The sequence below is a fragment of the Mauremys reevesii genome, linkage group 16 (genome assembly GCF_016161935.1).
Source record: "Mauremys reevesii isolate NIE-2019 linkage group 16, ASM1616193v1, whole genome shotgun sequence".
In the NCBI taxonomy this organism is placed as follows: domain Eukaryota; kingdom Metazoa; phylum Chordata; order Testudines; family Geoemydidae; genus Mauremys; species Mauremys reevesii.
Window position 1 is genome coordinate 10,362,748 of NC_052638.1, and position 19,233 is coordinate 10,381,980.

The window sequence follows — 19,233 nt, forward strand, 5'->3', positions numbered from 1 at the left end:
AACTTGTAATTACTGTCCTAAAGCGTGTTGTGACTGTCAGGTGAAGAAGCTGCATAAGTGCAAATTATTATAGGGTATTTTTATTAATAAAATAGCCGGGGTGGATAATTTTGTGTGTGAGCTTTGTGTAACTACTTTGATTACCTGCAGAAATAAATGTCTTCCTTTTTTAGCATCTCAAGGACAAATTCTGGAATTTCATCTTCTACAAGTTTATCTTTATTTTTGGTGTGCTGAATGTTCAGACAGTGGAAGAGGTGGTCATGTGGTGCCTCTGGTTCTCTGGGCTTGTGTTTCTCCACCTCATGGTTCAGCTCTGCAAGGATCGATTTGAATATGTAAGTTTTCCTAATGCCTGTGTGTTGGGAGATGTGAGTTCTGCTCCCAGTGCCAGCACTCACTCACTGTGTGGCCTTGGTTGTGTCACTTAGGGCTTGATTTTTCAGAGATGTTGAGCGCTCATGTCTCCCATTGACTTCAGACTGAGCTGTGATTCCTCAGCACCTCTGAAAAGCAGGTCTTTAACCTCCCTGCTACAGTTCTCCCATCTTAAATGATCATCCCATGTTAAATTATATTTATCCTTTTTCATAAAATGCTGAAAGATCCTCCGATGTAAAGCTCCATGTGTTCTTGCCTTGCCTAGAATTACTGCAATAAATATCCTTTTTTTAAAAAGTGTCCTCCTCAAATTGCCTTAGCTAAGAATTCTAGAAAATCACCCTCAGTTTGATGCCCAGTTGGGTAGTTTTCTGAGGGTAGTTTGAAATTTTTATGATCTCTCAAAGTAAAATTACAAAGAATAGAGCAAAAGGAATTGGATTTCATTGCGTATTTATAGTTTCTGTGCAGTTTTCATGTTTTGAAATAGTTATGATCATTGTGCCTCTATCAAGAACTGATGGTACACAATGCATCTTTATATGCACTGTATATTATAAACTGTATCCCAAACGATATCTGTATTAGAGAGGTAAATAGTGAGCCACAGACGGGGAGAGTAGTGAATAGGCTCAGGCGAGGGGGAAAGACAGTCACCATCTGGGAAATGAAATGAGATGGAGGATTGCAGAGAGGCCGTACCAGGTGGCTGGAGCTGTAGAGGACATGGGTTTTGCACCAATAGCAATGAGACTATGGAGAGCTAAGATGGTTCTAAACAAGGATGGGGAGCAGAGTAGTGAGAAACAATGCCTAAAGGGTAGGTTATTGGAGTGCACTTTTAATAGGGGTCTTAAAAGGAATAAAGTGTCAATTCAGTTTTAGTTAAATAAACAAATTGACCTTTACGCACACGATTGTAATCTGATCCCTCTAATTGGGCCAGGTCTGTTTATTATTCTGGACATATGAACAGAGGTATAATGTAGATTACAAAATTCAAAGCTTTCACATGGTAGTGTGTGTGCCACAATATATGTTATCTGACGAGCACTTTAATTCTCTTTTTTATGGACTATTATTGAGATTAGAAAAATCAGCTTTGTACTCTGAGTAATTGTAGACACTTAAGTATCTATAAAGTTACGTGCTGCTTTCTTTGCTTCAGTGTCATTAAATAAAAGCCTGAGCCAGACTGAATTCTCTGGTTTACCCCAAACTCTATATTTTAAAGCCTCTTGTACTCCCCAATTTTTTCCGTTTCACCACCCAGGAAGGGTTGCCTTTCCAGCAGTTTGATAGTGGCCTAAAGTGAGATGAGATTGAGTGGGGTGGAATAACTATAAACCAGAGATCAACAGGAAGGTTATCTAGCAGTTCTTGGGGTACTGAAGTTATCTTCTAGAAGGCTAAGAGAGAGCGGACTGTAAAGGTAGAAATGCTTATTGCATTTGAGCGAGAGTTCTTAAGAAAGGAGCTCTGGTACTGGGACTTTCTTTCTTGTTGAAGGAAAACATTAAAGTCTGGATTATAACACTTTTCTTGATAAATGTGTGACTGTGAAGCTGACTCCAACTCAAAGGGGGAAAGAAGAATGAATTTAGCAACTGAATGCATGAAATATGTGAGCCAACTTAATAATTAACCAAACACCGCAGACTCAGAGTTTCATCCTTAAATTAAGATGACTTTATTTTTGATATAATATATAAGCAAAGCATATAAGCATTTTCAGTTAAAATTATATTTAATCTTAAATAATATAAAGGAAATATTTTTCAGTCTTCTGATCAAAAGGTGAGCATGGTCTGTCAATACCTGGATGGGGAGAGATTTCTGATGGCTCTTTAATCTAGGAGAAAAAGGCATAACAAGATCCAGTGTTGGAAGTTGAAGTTAGACAAATTCAGACTAGAAATAAGGCACAATTTTTTAACAGTGAGGGTAACTAATCATTGGAACAACTTACCTATGGAAGTAGTGTATTCTCCATCCCTTGACATCTTTAAATCAAGAATAGATGTCTTTCTAAAACATACCCTCCAGTAGGGTTGCCAACTTCCTATTCGCACAAAACCGAACACCCTATCCTCGTCCCTTGCCCGAGGCCCCGCCCCCGCTCACTGCATTCCCCCTCCTTTGGTGGCTCACTCTCCCCCCTCACTCACTTTCAGTGGGCTGGGGCAGGGGGTTGGGGTGCAGGAGGGGCTGAGGGCTCTAACTGGGAGTGCAGACTCTGCGGTGGGGCCAGAAATGAGGGGTTCAGGGTGTGGGAGGGGACTTGAGGCTGGGGCAGGGAGTTGGGGTGCGGGAGGGATTGAGGGCTCCAGCTGGGGGTGTGGGCTCTGGGGTGGACCTGGGGATGAGGGGTTTGAGGTGCAGGAGGGGGCTCCAGGCTGAGGGGTGGGGCTGAGGGATTTGGAGGGTAGGAGCGAGCTGTGGGTTGAGGCAGGGGGTGGTGGTGCAGGAGGGGGTGAGGGCTCTGAGGTGGGGCCAGGGATGAGGGGTTCAGGGTGTGGGAGGGGGTTTGGGCTCGGGCAGGGGGTTGGGGTGCAGAGGGGGCTGAGGGCTATGGGGTGGGGCCAGGGATGAGGGGTTCAGGGTGTGGGAGGGTGCTCAGGGTTTGTGGGGGGCAGGCTCAGGGCTGGGGCAGGGGTTGGGGTTCGGGCTTACCTCGGGTGGCTCCCGATCAGCGGTGCAGCAGGGCTAAGGCAAGCTCCCTGCCTGTCCTGGCTCCGCGCTGTGCGCACCCCAGAAACAATCAGCAGCTCCAGGTCCTAGGCAGGGGGACCAGGAGGCTCCACGCGCTGCTCTCACCCGCAGGCATCACCCCTGCCCCCAGCTCTGAGTGCAGAGCCGGTGCCTGGGGCGGAGGCAGTGCGCAGAGCCCCGTGGCGCCCCCGCTTAAGAGCCATACCTGCAGCTGGCTGCTTCCAGGGCGCAGCACGGTGCCAGCCAGGACAGGTAGGGGGTAGCCTGCCTTAGCGTTGCAGCACCACTGACCAGACTTTTAACGGTCCAGTCGGCAGTACTGACCGAAGCCACCAGGGTCCCTTTTTGACTGGGTGTTCCAGTGGAAAAGCAGACACGTGGTCACCCTACCCTCCAGCTCAAACAGAAGTTATGGGCTTGATGCAGAAATTGCTGGGTGAGGTTCTGCGGCCTAAGTTATGCAGGAGGTCATTCTAGACAACGGACCCTTCCGGCTTTAAAATCTGTGAATATAAATGAAAGCTAGAGTCACAAGGCCTTAGGGAGTTTTGGTTTTTTTCTTTCTCCCTGCCCTCCTAGCTGCTTGGGTTAGCTGGTTGAGGTTGCGACACTGGTTATATTCAGGAAGTAATTAGGTTCAATTGAATATGTGGTGGGTGAAGGCAATAGGGAGAGGACCAGTTTGTTCACACTGTTTTGTATGTCTATGTTTTAGCTTTCCTTCTCTCCCACCACCCCAATGAGCAGCCACATCAGAGTCCTGACTCTGCTGATTGCCATGTTACTCTCCTGTTGTGGTCTAGCAGTGATCTGTGGCGTTATCGGCTATACGCATGGAATGCACACTCTAGCTTTCATGGCAGCAGAGGTGAGACTTACTTTATATGCAAGCTGATTTGCACTTTGTTTTTCCTCTTATCTTTGGTTTATTTGGGGGCTTCAGCAGTTTGGTTTTTGAAAGTCTCCAGATAGAAAGAAGTAAAATAAATATTGTACTATTGCAAAGCAGCCACCAGATCTGTGTTTATCCTGGTGTTAAACGTAGGACTGCAAATCATCTTTGCTTGAAGAGGCGATAGCTATGATAAATCCGTACAATGCTGCCTACTTTTGGCACAGCTGAAATCAAGACATCTGTATATGAGAAAAACCGATGAGCACGCTTCATGAGAAATACAGGAAGAATTAGGTGAAGTGTCTATTAGAATGTATTTATTTTTCCTGTTCAGTATGGACTAGAATAGTTATCTAAATCAACTTCTCCAGTGTAGTACAGGTTGAACCTCTCTAGTCCGGCACCCTTGGGACCTGACCAGTGCCAAATCAGAGAATTTGCTGAACTACAGGAGGTCAATACAGAGTGCCAGTGGGTCTCCATAGGGGCGGGAAGTAAGGGTGTGGGGGGTGCTGCAGCACCCCCAGGCTTTGTGCCCAGCAGGGCCCCCCACCCGGGGGCCCTGCTGCCACCTGGGGTCCTGGCCTCCAGCCCTGCGCCAGTTTGTAAGCACAGGGCTGCCAGCGCGTGAGAGGCACTGGGTGAGGAAGGCAGGGGGGGAGCTTGGTACCAGTGGATGCTCTGCACCCACTGTTTTTTCCCTGTGGGTGCTCCAGCCCGGGGGGCACCCACAGAGTCGGTGCCTGTGCCACAGAGTGTCAGACCAGGGAGTGCCAGATTAGAGAGGTTCAACCTGTATTTCTCCATTTATTCTTTACTTATTAGGGGTGGAACAAGTATATATTTTCCTTAGTTCATGTACCACATAGTGGTTATCTGGACCACCTTAATGTTAAATCAGTCCAAGCTGGAAGTAGGAGGATCCTAGTACTGCCCGACATAGTGGAGCGAGGAAACAATTGGGGGTTTCTAGGGGATGGTTGGAGACACCTAGTTAGAGCAGAGGCGCCTGCTGCAGGGCTGTGGGCATTTCAATATTTGGCACTTGTATTAAAGTTTCAGCTCAGATTGACCTGAACACAAAAATGAGCCAGACGGCGTGTAGAGTGAAATGGAACTGAAGATTTGTTTCTGATAGCTGAGCTCTTTCTAACATTGTGTGTCTCATTCTAATAGGCACCTCAGCTAATTCTTCCTCTTTCGCACGAAGCACGCTCATTAGTTTTTCTCAGACACAGGTGTATTAATTTCAGTTGCCGAAAGTAGGCAGCATGGAAAGGATTTATCATAGCTACCACCTCTTAAAGCAAAGATGATTTGCAGCCCTAAGTTTAACACTGAGATAAACACAGATGTATCTGTCTCATACCAATGTATTTTTAAAAACAAGTTCTGAAAAATCAGATGTGTCAAGTGAATTGATATAGCTCTTAGGTATCTGATTAACAAACCAGGGGCACTGTCCTGCCAGCACTTACTTGCATGAGTAGAGTGTTCGATTTCAGTGGGCCCATACTCCTGTGAGTGAAATTACCAATGTGTGTCTGCAAGTTGAGCCTCAGGAGATACACTCGTGTTCTTTTCTGTATGCCTCCTAACATTGACATCTGGTGGTGATCCTCGAACTTAAAGGAAAAAGTAGCGAAACTGCAGTGAAAGGCTTTTGAAATGTTTTCCTACTGACAGTCCATCTGATGCTCTTTAAAATGGACACTGACAATTCTATTGCATTTGAGTATATGTAATTATATTGGATTTTTAAAAGTACCCTATTAGTCTCTTTCCTGACTTTGCAAACACTGATTTAGCTTTATTCCCCTGTGTTTTCAGTAGAGCGATGTGAATGTGATTCTCAGGTTCTAGCCAGGTGTCTTCCTTCTCTTTGTGTTGTCTATTCCCTCCTCTTCTCAGCAGGATGGCAGAGTTGAGTTTTGGGAGGGATGTGAATGTGGTAAGGGAAGTAGGTTGGGTTCTGAAAGGGCCTGGCAAGTATAGGTCAGTGGTTTGCACATTGGCCTGCTAAACATAGGGTTGTGAGTTCAGTCCTTGAGGGGGCCATTTAGGGATCTGGGGCAAAAATCTGGGGATTGGTCCTGCTTTGAGCAGGGGGCTGGACTAGATGACCCCTTGAGGTACCTTCTAACTAGGGTGACAAGACACCAAGTGTGAAAAATCAGGACAGGGGGTGAGGGGGTAATAGGAGCCTATATAAGAAAAAGACTCAAAAATCAGGACTGTCCCTATAAAATCAGGACATCTGGTCACCCTACTTCCAACCCTGGCATTCTGTGATCAATAAAGGGCAGTATTTTGCTTCTGAATAAACATTTAAAATACTAAAGTGCAATGCTCCAGATACACAACCAAGCATATCCTGTGAAATGAGTCCATTTTTCCCCGTGACTTTTCTTTTTCTTCAGTTAAAGGAAATTTAATTAAAAAACAATTATTACATAAATGCAACACGGGGTTGAAATTTTAAAAGTATGAAAGACAGGGCATTAAGGTGTGGTTCGGACAGCAACCATAGTTTGGTCATATTGCATGTGAATAGTAAAACATTCAAGTTAACACTCTGTCTCTGATACATTTGGAATACATTTCTAGGATTATCTTTTTTACAATAATACAGCCTTTTGTCTGACTGAAATCTTCATATTTTATGATCAGCAAATCATCTAAGCAACATGTACAGGTCAGACTAAAAGCAAGTAATGTCAACAAATCGCTCAGTACTGTCTTATGTTCTAATCACGACCCAACTTTCATAAAAAGTTGTCAGCCACACAATCTGCTCCTGTCACATACATGACAATTAAACCTTCTTACGTAGCTGATGCAATCACATACCAAACTACAGAAACAGAAAAGTTATTGTACTTTGTTCTCAAAAGGTCTTCTAGTTACAGGGAAAATTTCTGAGCACGCCAATGAGCAAAAGTAAATATAAAACACAAATTAAATCCCTGTGGTGAAACAGAATGATTATAAGATCTGCTGGATGGATAAACTGTTGAGCACAGATTTATGTCAAAGCCAGGACATGGTATGAAATGCCTGATAAGGAAAACATCTGTCAAGGGAAAACCCAAAGAGTTTAGGCCCTATATTTTAGCTACTGTAAGAATTGTAATACGATCGGCTGTGTGCTATGGAGTCTAAATATCTTGTTTTAATTCACCACTTTGTTGTAAAGATATTTGTACTCTTTAGTGCTCAGGCAGCAAGGACAGCAAAATTAATCCAATTGGCCAATTGAGAGTTGGGCGAAGTGATCTGTGTATTGTATGTAGAATCCATAAACACACACTGATCTTTCAGGATGAGAGAGGCTACATTGAAAACAAAATATTATATAATTGGTTAATGCAAATCTATGATTGAAATTTTACATGTAGAAAAGGACATTTACATTCCCCTGGCAGCTGTAACAGCCCAAAACAAAATATACTCCCCGTACTTCTACCTCTGGGAAAAGGATGAAAGAACAAATACATTAGTTATGTTGCTTAATGCACTACTGGAAGGCACTCAGATTCTACAATGAGGAGTGTGGTACAAGATGTAATTCTATGCAGGTTCTTGTATCTACTATTACATAACACTAGAGACTTAAATTATTCCTGCAGTGATTGTCTGCCTCAATAAAAGGAATGAAAATGACTTAGAGGTGCTTTCTTAGTCCCACTTGAAACTTCTAGCTACTAATAAGCATCAGTGTGTTTCCTTGAGCTTCACACTTCGTTCCTGCCCACAGTGGGATGAGAACTGTGCTATGTGTGGCTGCAGGGAGCTAGCAAAGTTCTGATCCCAGCATAGACAGGGCTTGAGAACGTTAAGGTTTAAGGAGGCAGTATGGTCTATAAGACAGGGCGAAGAGTTGGGAGTCAGGAGACCTCGGTTCTATTCCAGGCTCTACCACTGGTTCACTGTGACCCTTGTCTAGTTGCTTCAACTCCCTGCCTCAGTAGCCCTATCTGTAAAACGGGGCGGAATTACATTAATGATTGACTTTTTTTTCCTTACAGTCGCTACTTGTGACAGTGAGAACTGCTCATGTGATTTTACGGTAAGTAGCATATGTTTTAGATGATACCCATGCCAAGATGTTGGTGCAGATAGGTGCTTCACTTCGAAGGTGGTGCTTAGTTATTTTGTTTGTTTGCAAATGGGACTTTTTGAGAGGGACAGAGATTATTTATTGTAGATCGTATTTTTCAGTAAAGCTCAGTAATACAGTAGTGAACATACAACTAAGGAAGTTATTAATAATGGTGTATCTGAAGCATGGACTCAAATATAACCACACAGGGCTTAAAGTAGGCTGAGATATCCCGAGACCAAGGGCTAAATTCTGATTGCCTTGCTTATCATGAATAGTGCTGTTGAAATCATTGAGATTAATTAGTCAGGTGAATAAGAAAGACCTAAGTATGATGGAAAGAGGAGCAACAGCAGCAGGAGGGGAAAAAATTGTAAATAATGTTGTTAGAATCAAGTTCAGTTTCTAAACTTTTTTATAAATAACTTTGACTTCTCTTCTCTTACAGTTATGTAATTCATCTCTGGGATCTCAACCATGAAGGAACCTGGGAGGGCAAGGGAACGTATGTGTATTATACAGATTTTGTCATGGAGCTAACCTTGCTTTCACTGGACCTGATGCATCATATTCACATGCTGGTATGTAACATTGAAGTCAGTGCTAAGCAAAAAGAATTGTCTTAATATAAAGTGACCTGGCCACGCACATTTTTAATTTGTAATGGACTGAACGTTACACAGAAGGTGTTTAAGTAAAGAAATGGAAATATAACGTTGCTCTGTAGGCATTGTTTCTACCTATATCATTGAACTCTGTGGAAGCCATTTTGTTTTGGTGTTTTAGCTCTCTGTATAATTATAGGTTCTGTATAATTATGTTTCGCAGATGTTTCACTTCAAATTGATATGTACTTGAGTAATGTCAGGCTTGAATTATCAAGAAAAATAAATTATTTCCATCCCCCATAAGAGACATCAAATTGGTCAGGAGTGAATGTAACTTTTTTTGTTGTAAATACTTTACTATTTAAGTAGTGTTAAGAATGTAAACTGCAGGTGGTTCTTGTGATTGTATATGAACACAGAACACAAAATAACCTGGGCTAATATTGGTTTATCTCTGTATTTAGATCTTTCTTCCTGCTCTTAAGAGCCTGATCCAATGCCCATTGGCAGAAATAATCTTCTAACTGAAGTTTTCCTCCCTCCTCAGGTTGTAAAGGCTGGGTAGATGTTTCTCTGAAAACAAAGTTCTCATGTCTGAGGGTGGAACAGCTGATAATGGTTTGGGTTTTTCTGGAACAGCCAGATTGGAATTTTCTGAGCCCTTCAGACTGGAACACTCTAGTGACTTGTACGATGTATATTGCATTTTCTGATATTTTTCAGTTCTTCTCTTTAGCATCTTGGTATTCACTTCTGAGCACCGTTTTGTTTTGTTTTAAAGCTGTTTGGCAATATCTGGTTGTCGATGGCCAGCCTGGTGATTTTTATGCAGCTGCGTTATTTGTTCCATGAGGTTCAGCGTAGAATCCGTCGTCACAAGAACTACTTGCGTGTGGTTGGAAACATGGAAGCTAGGTGAGTAAATGATGAGTGAGTTTAAAGTGCCGAGTTGGATTCTGAAGAGCCTCCTGATAAACAAATCGATGTGAGGGGGTTGCATTATTTACCATGTGTTAATATAAATGGCTTGTGAAACACAAATTTGCTGATCCAGCTGTTAAGTCTTTTCACTTATACTATGTCATCATACTGATTTTTTTGTTTCCTCATCCCCTCCGTTAGAAGTAGACCCCTCTTAGTGCTTGTCTGTGCCTAAAACGCTACAGGGGCACCGCACCGCCGCTGCAGCGGTTCAGTATAGACGCTACCTACGCTGACAGGAGGGATTCTTCCATTGACATGGGCAATCTGCCTTCTCAAGAAGCGGTAGCTAGGTCAACGGAAGAATTCTTCTGTTGTCCTAGCACTGTCTACACGAAGACCTAGATCAGCTTAGTTGCGGAAGTGGCGTCCGGAGCCCCGGGCCCTTTTAAATCACTGGTCCCAGGGCAGCTGTTCCCTTTACGCCCCTCTTCCCCCCCGCCTGTTGGCAGCCAGGGGGCACAAAAGGGCAGGGGTTAAAGTGCTGCAGGGTCCTTGGCCACAGCAGTGCTTGAACGTTGCTGCCCCCCCGGTGCCATCGGTGGGGGCGCAACAGTGTCAAAGAGCTGCTGCGGCAAAGGTCCCATCCTTAAAGCACTGCCCCTTCCCCTCCCCCCACCCCCCTGCTTTAAAAAGTAGAACTTATTCTTAAGCCAAGACTCTGCATGCTATACCTTGTGTGTCCTCAGCCTAACGCTGAGTCGTGGAGGAGTAGCAAGGAAGTCCATGGACACCTTCTCTTTTCATAACTAGATGGGACAGGGGTCTCAAAACTGATGCAATGAAATCCAGAACTTTCTTCCCTTCTAACTGTGGTCGTGTTATGGAAAAAGCTGCAAGCTACTGCTCTACATCAACCCAGAGTGAATGGCTAGTGCAGTGATTGAGAGTTTCTAATAGAAGAACTTTTAGGTGTGTAGCTGTGCTGGGCTTGGTGTGATCATTGTTTTGTCTGTTCCCATTGTAGGTTTGCAGTTGCAACTCCTGAAGAGCTAGCTGTCAATAATGATGACTGCGCCATTTGCTGGGACTCCATGCAGACTGCCCGTAAACTCCCATGTGGGCACCTCTTCCACAAGTATGTATCTGGTGAATTGATTGCAGAAAATACCTTGCTGTATATAGATGCTTGGTTTGAGCAAGCTCCGCTTTTTTCCTCTGTCTCTACCTTCGTTTCCTCCAAGAAGATTTATTATTTTTTGGGTGGTAGATGAAAAACCAGAGACAATACCTTACCCTTGTGCTTAAAACAAACAAAGCGGGAGTTGGGTAGGGAGGCAGGGGCTTTCTGAAGTACCTGTTGACTAACTTGAAGGGTCAGTTAAATGCTTTGTCCATGTGTTGTATGATCATGTTTCTTTTGCTAATAGCTCCTTCCCTGGCTCTCTCCTGGCTGTTAGTTATCAAATCAGAGGTTATGATCGGGGGCTAATTTGTTGTTATTCACTGCAAACCTTTTCATAAATATTTATTTGCATTCCATGAAGCCTCTAATGAGATAATTTGTCGCTGATGCAGAAACTCCTTTTACAAAGCTACAGAACCCTATGAATATTTAATCACCAGCCATGCACTTGAGAAGCAGAGGCTCTCCTCTTCAGAAAGTTGTTTTCCATGTATCTAAAATGGTATCTTTGCATTCTTTCTGAACTCAGGTTACTCTGAGCTGCATGGTGCCAGCTAATTAGTGAGAGAGGCAACATGTTAAATTGGATGACTTAAACTCAGGTGTAAAAACCTGATCTAATAAATTAACCATGATACCGTCTAAGAATTAATTATCTCTTCTCATCATTGTCCTTCTTTTGCTATTAGCAGGCTAAACATGAAGCTTTCGTTCTTGTTCTCGGATATGTGGGAGTGCATAGCTCTTTAGTTTTAGAGTTGGGAGGTGGTGGAATAGCTTTTGTTCACACAAAATCATAAACTCTGTCCGCCTATGTGCAAGATGTACAAAAAGAGATGGTAGCCCAGATACACGTGGTTAAGATCAGCCTTGTTCCTTTAAGCTGGGTTTTCAAAGGAGTCAAATCGTGTTAGCCCAAATCCTATTGAATTTCACTGGGAGTTATGTACCTAACTCCTTTATGCTCCTTTGAAAATCCCATCTTTAATTTTTACTAGAACTTTTGTTTGAATTCACTGTCTTACCATATCCAGCACTTGTTTGCTACAGTAAGTGATGACTTTAGATCATTGGCACCACTAACATGCTTCTTGGTACACTCTTCTGAGGAACAAGCTGATGTATTTGGCTAGATTTTCATGATATCTATTTTGGTATTACTAGTGTGCTCATGACCATCGTATCTAGATATTTATTCGTACATCATCATGTATAGATGGACAGCTTGATCCACTGGAATATAGGGCCTTCCTATTCCAGTCTAGTGGGTTATATTCTTGACTTTGCCATTGACTTGTAGTTTGACATTAAACAAGTCGTTTTTCACCTGAGTTTCACTGTCTGTAAAATGGGGATGACACATACTGAGACTCTGTAAAGTGCATTGAGAGCTTCTCATTAAGTGTATTATATAAGCACTAAGTATATGTTTTAAGAAATTATATTGAATTTCTGCAACAGAATACAATTCTGAATTCAGTGTGATTTCTCATTGCAGTCTAGGCAGTCTGAATCAGAAAGCAGACACAGTGCTTAGTGGATCCCTGTAAGTCCTGGGACCCCAAGAGTTGTAGATGTAAATGAATCTAGAAAATAAATGCATTATTGCTTGCATCAATAAATCTTAGTCCATAAAATTCTCATAGTAATAGGCCCCTTGTCAATAATATAAGTAAGGTTAACTGTCTCAAGAAAAATTTAAACAGTTCTTTGGAATGCTAACTCCAGACCAGCCTGGCTAAAAATGCCTTGAAGATTTACCATCACAGCCACAAAATCTACTCACCTGCTCTTTATGATGATGATCATTTGACTTCCCCTTCTAAACTAAAATTTACTTGCTCTGGGCTACTTGGACAAGTAAATCTGTGCAAGGCTTCTCTAGACATGAAGAGGGTCTGTCTGGAAGCATGGGTATAAAAGCAAGGTGCAAACACTTTCACTTGGGTTTCTTCAGCTGAAAAGACAAATCAAGTGATGTGGTCATCAGAAGCTGATCATATAGTCTGTCACTTCAGGTAACTGTAAAATGTAACAGCAATCAGACATTAATGTGTTGCAGAGAATATTGTGAGGTGTGATTGTTACACTGCAGCTTCTCTGTGCACCTGTGATTTTGATATCGCAGACAAATGGTATATGTTCAGTATGGTTTTCTGTTTCTTGTCAGCTCATGCCTGCGTTCCTGGCTTGAACAGGATACATCCTGCCCCACTTGCAGAATGTCTCTCAATATCACTGACAACCACCGAGTTAGGGAGGACCACCAGAGGGAGAATCTAGATGAGAACTTGGTACCTGTGGCAGTAGCAGAAGGCAGACCTCGCTTGAACCAGCACAATCACTTCTTCCACTTTGATGGTTAGTTAACCAGGTTTTACAGTTGATATTATCCAGAAAAACAGAAGAGCAGCAGCCTCCTGTATAACTGGATCCTCATTGTGGTCCAATATAAACTTAAACTGTACAAAAATTTCCTCTCCCTTTCAACTTTCTCAGATATATAGTTCCTTCTCCTAGTTACAGGTGAATATCGGTTCATAGGGTATGTCTGCACTGCAGTCAGAGGTGTGACTGCAGCATGTTGTGACATGTAACAATAGCAATAAGCCACAGTAAGCAGCACAAGCTAGCTGCTTGAATATGTACCCAGCGTCGCAGGCGGGCTTCCCTATGAAGTTATTGCTAGCTAAAAACTAGCTCAGATACGTCTACGCTTGCTTTTGTCACACCTCTGAAGAGGTTTGAACATATGCTTCTAAGACCATCCAAAACTATAAAGACTTCTGAAAGCTTCCCTTCTTCTGTATGTAACTCAAGGAAAAGGGAGTAGCCACTTAGAGTTTTACAGGGTTAACAATTCTAGAACTGTTGTTTGTTCCAAAAATTCTCATTCCCATTGGCAGAGCAGGAGATGTTTGGGGTTTGTCTGCCTACCCAAATTGTTTGCTAATCAGTGGCCGCTTTTGAAAGACTGTTACATCTTACCAGGCATGTGTTGAAGGCTTTCTCCAAAATTATACTAACCATCTAGTCCCCATTTATCAGCCAAATAAGAAATGAGGAAGGGAATGGGAATGAGGATTTATTCATTCTCCATACTCCAGGCGGCCTGATCCTGTAATGGCCACAGGAAGAGGCGGAGGATCACTCAGTGTGATTGCTCCAGGCTTTTGCACGGCAGTATGATTGTGAAACAGTAGGGGCAAAAGTTAGCTCTTTATAAGCAGGCACATCTTCATTGAAATTGGTGGGGTTGCACCCACTTACACCAGAGCTGAATTTGACCTTAGAGTTTTCCCTTTGTCTTTGTCAGAGCAGGTATTTTTACTCCACAACATAGAACTTACCTGTAGGTTACTGGTGCTGTAACTGAGTTCATGTCCTCTTGATTCCCTGATAGCCTCCAAACTATTAAACACTCCCTCCTCCCACCCCCTACCGGTTTTTGTTTAAAAGTAAACATAAAAGTAAACAGATCAGCTGCAGATCAGTAGTGGCTGGTTTAGTGAAATGTTAATATGTACATTTCAAACAAATGGTGACGGTTATGGTGAGAGGGATATGTCTGTCTTTGCTCCTACTTTCTCCCCATTTGGGAGACATGCTTAGAATGGAATCTATTATAGAATTCACTTATTCATTTTGTGTAATTAGAGATGATGGAATTAAACACACATGGAAAAGCTCAGATTGCTGAAAACCTCTTTTATTCCTGCCTGACCTTCCATTTGGTTTCTTGCTCTCAGGCTCTCGTATCGCTAGCTGGTTGCCCAGTTTTTCAGTGGAAGTGATGCATACTACTAATATCCTGGGTATTGCGCAAGCGAGCAACTCACAGCTCAATGCTATGGTAAGACCGATTAATAGATTATACTCCTATGCCTGCCAGTCTGTGTTGGAGTGAAAGGGATGTATGTGGACTGAGAGTGAGTGGAGCCATTGAAATTTCTATCAGGTGCCAGGCTCAAGGCTTCACCACAGAGACGGCCTAGCTTAAGTGGGTGCAGCTCCATTGACATCTGGAGCTGGGTTTGCATGTTAGCAGTGCTAATGTGTGAAAATAAATGGACAGTGGAGGAAACTGAAGCGAGGGGAGACCATAAGTCAGTGTTAACATTGTGCACTGCTTGCAACAGGATGTAGTGGATGAGGATAGGTAGGTTGGTGTGACTTCAGAGATTGGGACATAAAGCTGCTTCTCTCAGCTTGCTTGGTGTTGCCTTGTTATGGTCCTCTCCAGTACTTCATTCCACACACAGTTCATAGTAACAAAGGTTCTGATTCTGCATCCTGAGTGTTTTGCCATTGACGTCAGTGGTAGCAAAATCAGGCCTTAAACTGACAAAACTGTCTCTACAGTACTGTTGTCACTGTGTTTGTCCTTCTTAGAGAGAGACCGTCTCTGTATGTTTCTTTTCTTTTAGGACTATAGTTCTCATCACCCTTATTAATGGTACTGAGCACCTACATAGAGCTTTGTGTTCAAACACGTACAAATGAGATGGTGCTCTCTTAGTACAGCAGAACCTTGCTAATTCACATTGAGGTCTGGGACATTGATTATAAATGACCAGATTTTGTTGATTAGTGCATAAAAGATAGCACATGATAGAAAAAGTCAAGGAAATTACATCACAAAATGTGTTTAGTTCATTTAATCTGAATTATTTATGATACCCAATTTCATAGCATATTAGCAATTGGTCATCAGTGTATCTTGTAAAATGAATGACGTCTGCCTGCTACAAGACCTGACTTAGGTGCCATCTCTGCTGTTGAATCTCTGTGGGGTGAGACCACAGTTTTTGAATATTTTTGGGTTTGCAGACTATTGACTGTAATAACTTTATTCTAGTTAAATGTGCACAGAGTATTTAAGCAGACACCAGCTATTCTTTTTTTCTGAACAGGATGACACAGGATGGAAGTTATATTTAGGATGACTAATAATTTATAAGGGTCATGTATATTTGAATATATTTCAGTATTGTACTTTGAATTGCCTAATGTAAGGAAAAAGACCAGTGTGTTAGTAAACCGAAGCATTATGCATTTTACATTGGAAACTAAGCAAAATTCTGCTTCGTGTTATCTGAGAAAATCCCTGGTAGAATATTCAAAGAGAGAGGCCACCAGTGGCTGAAATGCTGAACCTGTTACTTTGGTCACAGATTAATAAAAAGGGAAGTTGTTGTTACGTGTACTGTACCTCTGTTGTTGCTTTGTGAGCTATTTGAAAGCACCATCCAGTATGTACCTGGTTTTCTCCCCACTATCCAACATACCATTTGCCACGTTTTTTCTTTCTTTCTGAGCATTGGAAAGGTTTACTGATCCTGAAAGCACTTGTACTGGTCATGTACTGTTTTTTTTTTGTAGCCCTGGCATTTATCAAGACTTTGGACCTTTAAAAGCACATTATTTTGATTGCCCTCTTGCCTTTCTTTGTTTCAGTTGTACATCATTTAAACAGCTTGAAATCCAGTGAATTGTTAGTTGTTCATGCAATAATCCATTTGAAAGCTGTTTTCTCAAGCTTTCAGATGATGATAAAACATCCATTTCTAACCTGAACAGTCTGAGAGAGAGTAGACTATTTAAAATGGACACTACTAGTCCCTTGGGTTATCAATGCCATGTTGGCGTTAATCTGGGATTGAGTATAGTAAATCTTAAACATTGAGTTAATTTTCAGTCACTGAAAGATAAAATATTGATGGTATAAACGCTCATGAAAAATACCTTGATTAAAAGAGTATATGGGAGGTTTTATTGAAGCCTGTATTCTTTCAAGGGCGAAGTTTCATAATGAAATTCTGGCTCCATATGTGTCAATTGGATATTTGCCGTTGATTGTAGTGGCATCAGAATTTCACCTCATTCTGTAAGTGTCAGCCTGGTCTCATCTTTCTGCATCGGATGTCAGTTATTATCAGCCTCTCTAGTGTGTTATTCCCTTAACTTTTCTTGCTGCATTTCCCAAAGTGGTGACAGCTACAGCTTCTCATCTCTTGTTCCTGGGAACATGGGACATGCACAAGGTTGCCGTCAAACAGTACAGTTGTTCTGATGTTTTTCTGAGAGCGAGAGAGACCCAGAACTGGTGTGTCCAATTTGCTCTTGCAGTTATTGTCATTGCATGCACATTTACCGCAACTGGAATGGAATTGCTGTCACTACAGGTACAGACTAAGCATATGTATGCACGGTTCTAAAAATCTGGGCCTTCGACCTTCCATTATGACTTTTTTTTTTTAGGCACTTTGCACGCAGATTTTCACATTATAAATTTTGCTTTTTACAGGCCCATCAGATTCAAGAGATGTTCCCTCAGGTTCCTTACCATATAGTTCTACAGGATCTGCAGCTGACACGCTCGGTAGAAATAACAACTGACAACATCTTAGAGGGGCGCATCCAGGTACCTTTCCCAACACAGGTCAGTCATGAGATCATGTTCTGACAGGACCGTACTTTACCAATTGTCTAGATTCATCACGTGGATGAGAATGTTGAGAACAAACTAGGAAAATGTAACGTTGAGTCTTCAGTTCTTCCTTGTTTATTATCCACTAGTAGTATCAAATGCTGGGTTAATGCAACATCATTGTTCAGATTTCTCCTGCATAAAAGTCAGGAAATTCCTACTGCCAGCCTAACTCAGGCGCCCTTGCACAGAATATAGCATTTAGTATTAAAGATAGGATTTAATTTGAATGTCTTACTATCCTGGGTAAAATTAACTGGCATCCTGATCCTGCAGGTTTTGTGACTGTGATTATCTCAACTTCTGTGCCTATAAAATCTCAAATGTATTGTTGTATTAACCCAGCTTTTTTGTGGAATTTCCCTGGTTTTTTTAAAGCTACAGAAACACCATTTTTTCGCTCTCATATAGCAAAAATACCATATATGTGCTAAAAACACATATAAGAAATTTCATCTTCAATGGTAATTTGCTCAGAATGTTACAAAGCATCTTCTTGGTCACGTTGCTGTAGCATCATAACATTTGCAGCTGCTTTTTCTGCTGATGTATGATTGAGCTATATCATTGGAGGGGCGGAGGTATTACAAAGAAAGTAGTCAGCAAAATAATGTCCAGGTCTTATTACTTATTGTGGACTACAATAAAGCCATCTGGGAACTCCATTTCTGTTAGTAAGAATATCTAAATCTGGTGTTGCACACAACAGATACTGGTGGGTTACCTGGTATGTACCTTCCATCAGTGTGTGTGGGGAAGCGGCTGTCATTCTGAAAGGGGTGTAAGACAGATCTTGAATTTATTCTTAGAACTTGCCTTGTATTTATTTATGCATTTCATGTAGCTTATTAAATTTGCGATGCTTGTATTGCAGCGTCCAGATAGTGTTAGGCCTGCGACAAACAGTTCAGTGGAAAGGCATAATTCCGATCAGGAGGAAGCGGAAACTGCTACCCAGGTAAGCTGGCACAAAAAGCACAGCCGCATGATAGTAAAAGGAAACAAAATTAATGGAGAAATGAATTCAAAACAGCATAGAGTACCAGTAAATTCTGCTGGTGTGTATTACAATGCCTGCCATGCTGGTGCACAGTGGTTACACCTGTACAGAAAATGTCAGGCTTCCGTTCTAAAGCACAGTAGTCTTATGTGACTGGGACAGGATGATTTTTCAAGGAGTTCTTCATCTTGTTTCATGTCTGAGGAAAGAAGGCTGTTGGGGAGTTGCAGAGCAGGGTTTCTTGCTATCCCTGGGTTCTTTAGAGTGATCCCTTAAAGGGGAGGGTGGGAGCTCCACTCTTTATTTTCTCTGAGACTCTGGGGATGTTGCCCCTTTAATGAGTGGTTTTTTTTTCAGGTATGGGGACTTTTTCATGTGGTTGTTGAGGGGCAGGGTGGGGGATAGATCTAGGGGGCATGGGGTGCCTATGAGTGAATGGGGTACAAACGCGGGGGGATGGGAAGGGGAGGAAGGTACTTAATTCTCTTCCTTTTGCTGTCTTTCCCAAGAAGCAGAAGGAAAAACATCTCTTTCCCTCTTTAAGGAGTTAATAGAATGGTGCAAGTCGGCTAAACTAAAGCTTGGAGGAAAGATTAGAGTCTCTTATTTGATTGGTTTTTAAGATTCCGTTTTTCCCTGATCTGATGTGGTTTTTTTTACCTTCCTCTGTAGTTGGATTTAGAAGGGAATGAACCATCAGATACAGAATCTTCTGGCACCTGGCAGTCTTTAATAACCTGAATAGCCCAGCTGTGGCTAATTTAAAGGCAAGGTGCAGCAGTTTGCCAGCAGCAGACCCTGAGGTAGCACAGGGTTTTATTTATATTTAAAGCCCTGAAGTAGAAGATAGAGCAGGGTCAGTATAGGCATGAGTTTCAAGTGGGAGGAAGAATCACAGAGGTGGAAAATCTGGAGTTGGATATAAAGTACTTGATTAT

General features: G+C 42.2%; 1 protein-coding gene and 1 long non-coding RNA gene across 5 annotated transcripts in view; one reads left to right on the top strand and one right to left on the bottom strand.

The window, feature by feature from the left end:
* AMFR (autocrine motility factor receptor) overlaps window positions 1-19,233 on the top strand; it is a 38,036-nt gene that overhangs the window by 8,750 nt on the left and 10,053 nt on the right. Inside the window, exons 3-12 of one of the 2 annotated variants that reach the window (XM_039503342.1) lie at window positions 174-338; window positions 3,809-3,961; window positions 8,017-8,057; window positions 8,539-8,671; window positions 9,480-9,613; window positions 10,647-10,757; window positions 12,976-13,166; window positions 14,555-14,658; window positions 17,113-17,229; window positions 18,170-18,253. In XM_039503342.1, the coding sequence (XP_039359276.1) occupies window positions 174-338; window positions 3,809-3,961; window positions 8,017-8,057; window positions 8,539-8,671; window positions 9,480-9,613; window positions 10,647-10,757; window positions 12,976-13,166; window positions 14,555-14,658; window positions 17,113-17,229; window positions 18,170-18,253 (1,233 nt within the window). Of the gene's footprint in view, window positions 1-173; window positions 339-3,808; window positions 3,962-8,016; window positions 8,058-8,538; window positions 8,672-9,479; window positions 9,614-10,646; window positions 10,758-12,975; window positions 13,167-14,554; window positions 14,659-17,112; window positions 17,248-18,169; window positions 18,254-19,233 lie in introns of both variants that reach the window. The other variant, XM_039503341.1, reaches the window with a different exon arrangement.
* LOC120384513 lies at window positions 2,126-13,629 on the bottom strand. 3 transcript variants are annotated; one of them, XR_005588929.1, is made up of 4 exons: window positions 13,104-13,629; window positions 12,592-12,762; window positions 5,467-5,613; window positions 2,126-2,233 (listed from the first exon to the last, which is right to left on the bottom strand). It is a non-coding gene; the product is annotated as an uncharacterized LOC120384513 (long non-coding RNA). The 3 variants fall into 3 exon arrangements; XR_005588930.1 differs by lacking the exon at window positions 2,126-2,233 and adding an exon at window positions 3,461-3,596; XR_005588931.1 differs by lacking the exons at window positions 2,126-2,233; window positions 5,467-5,613 and adding an exon at window positions 9,137-9,666.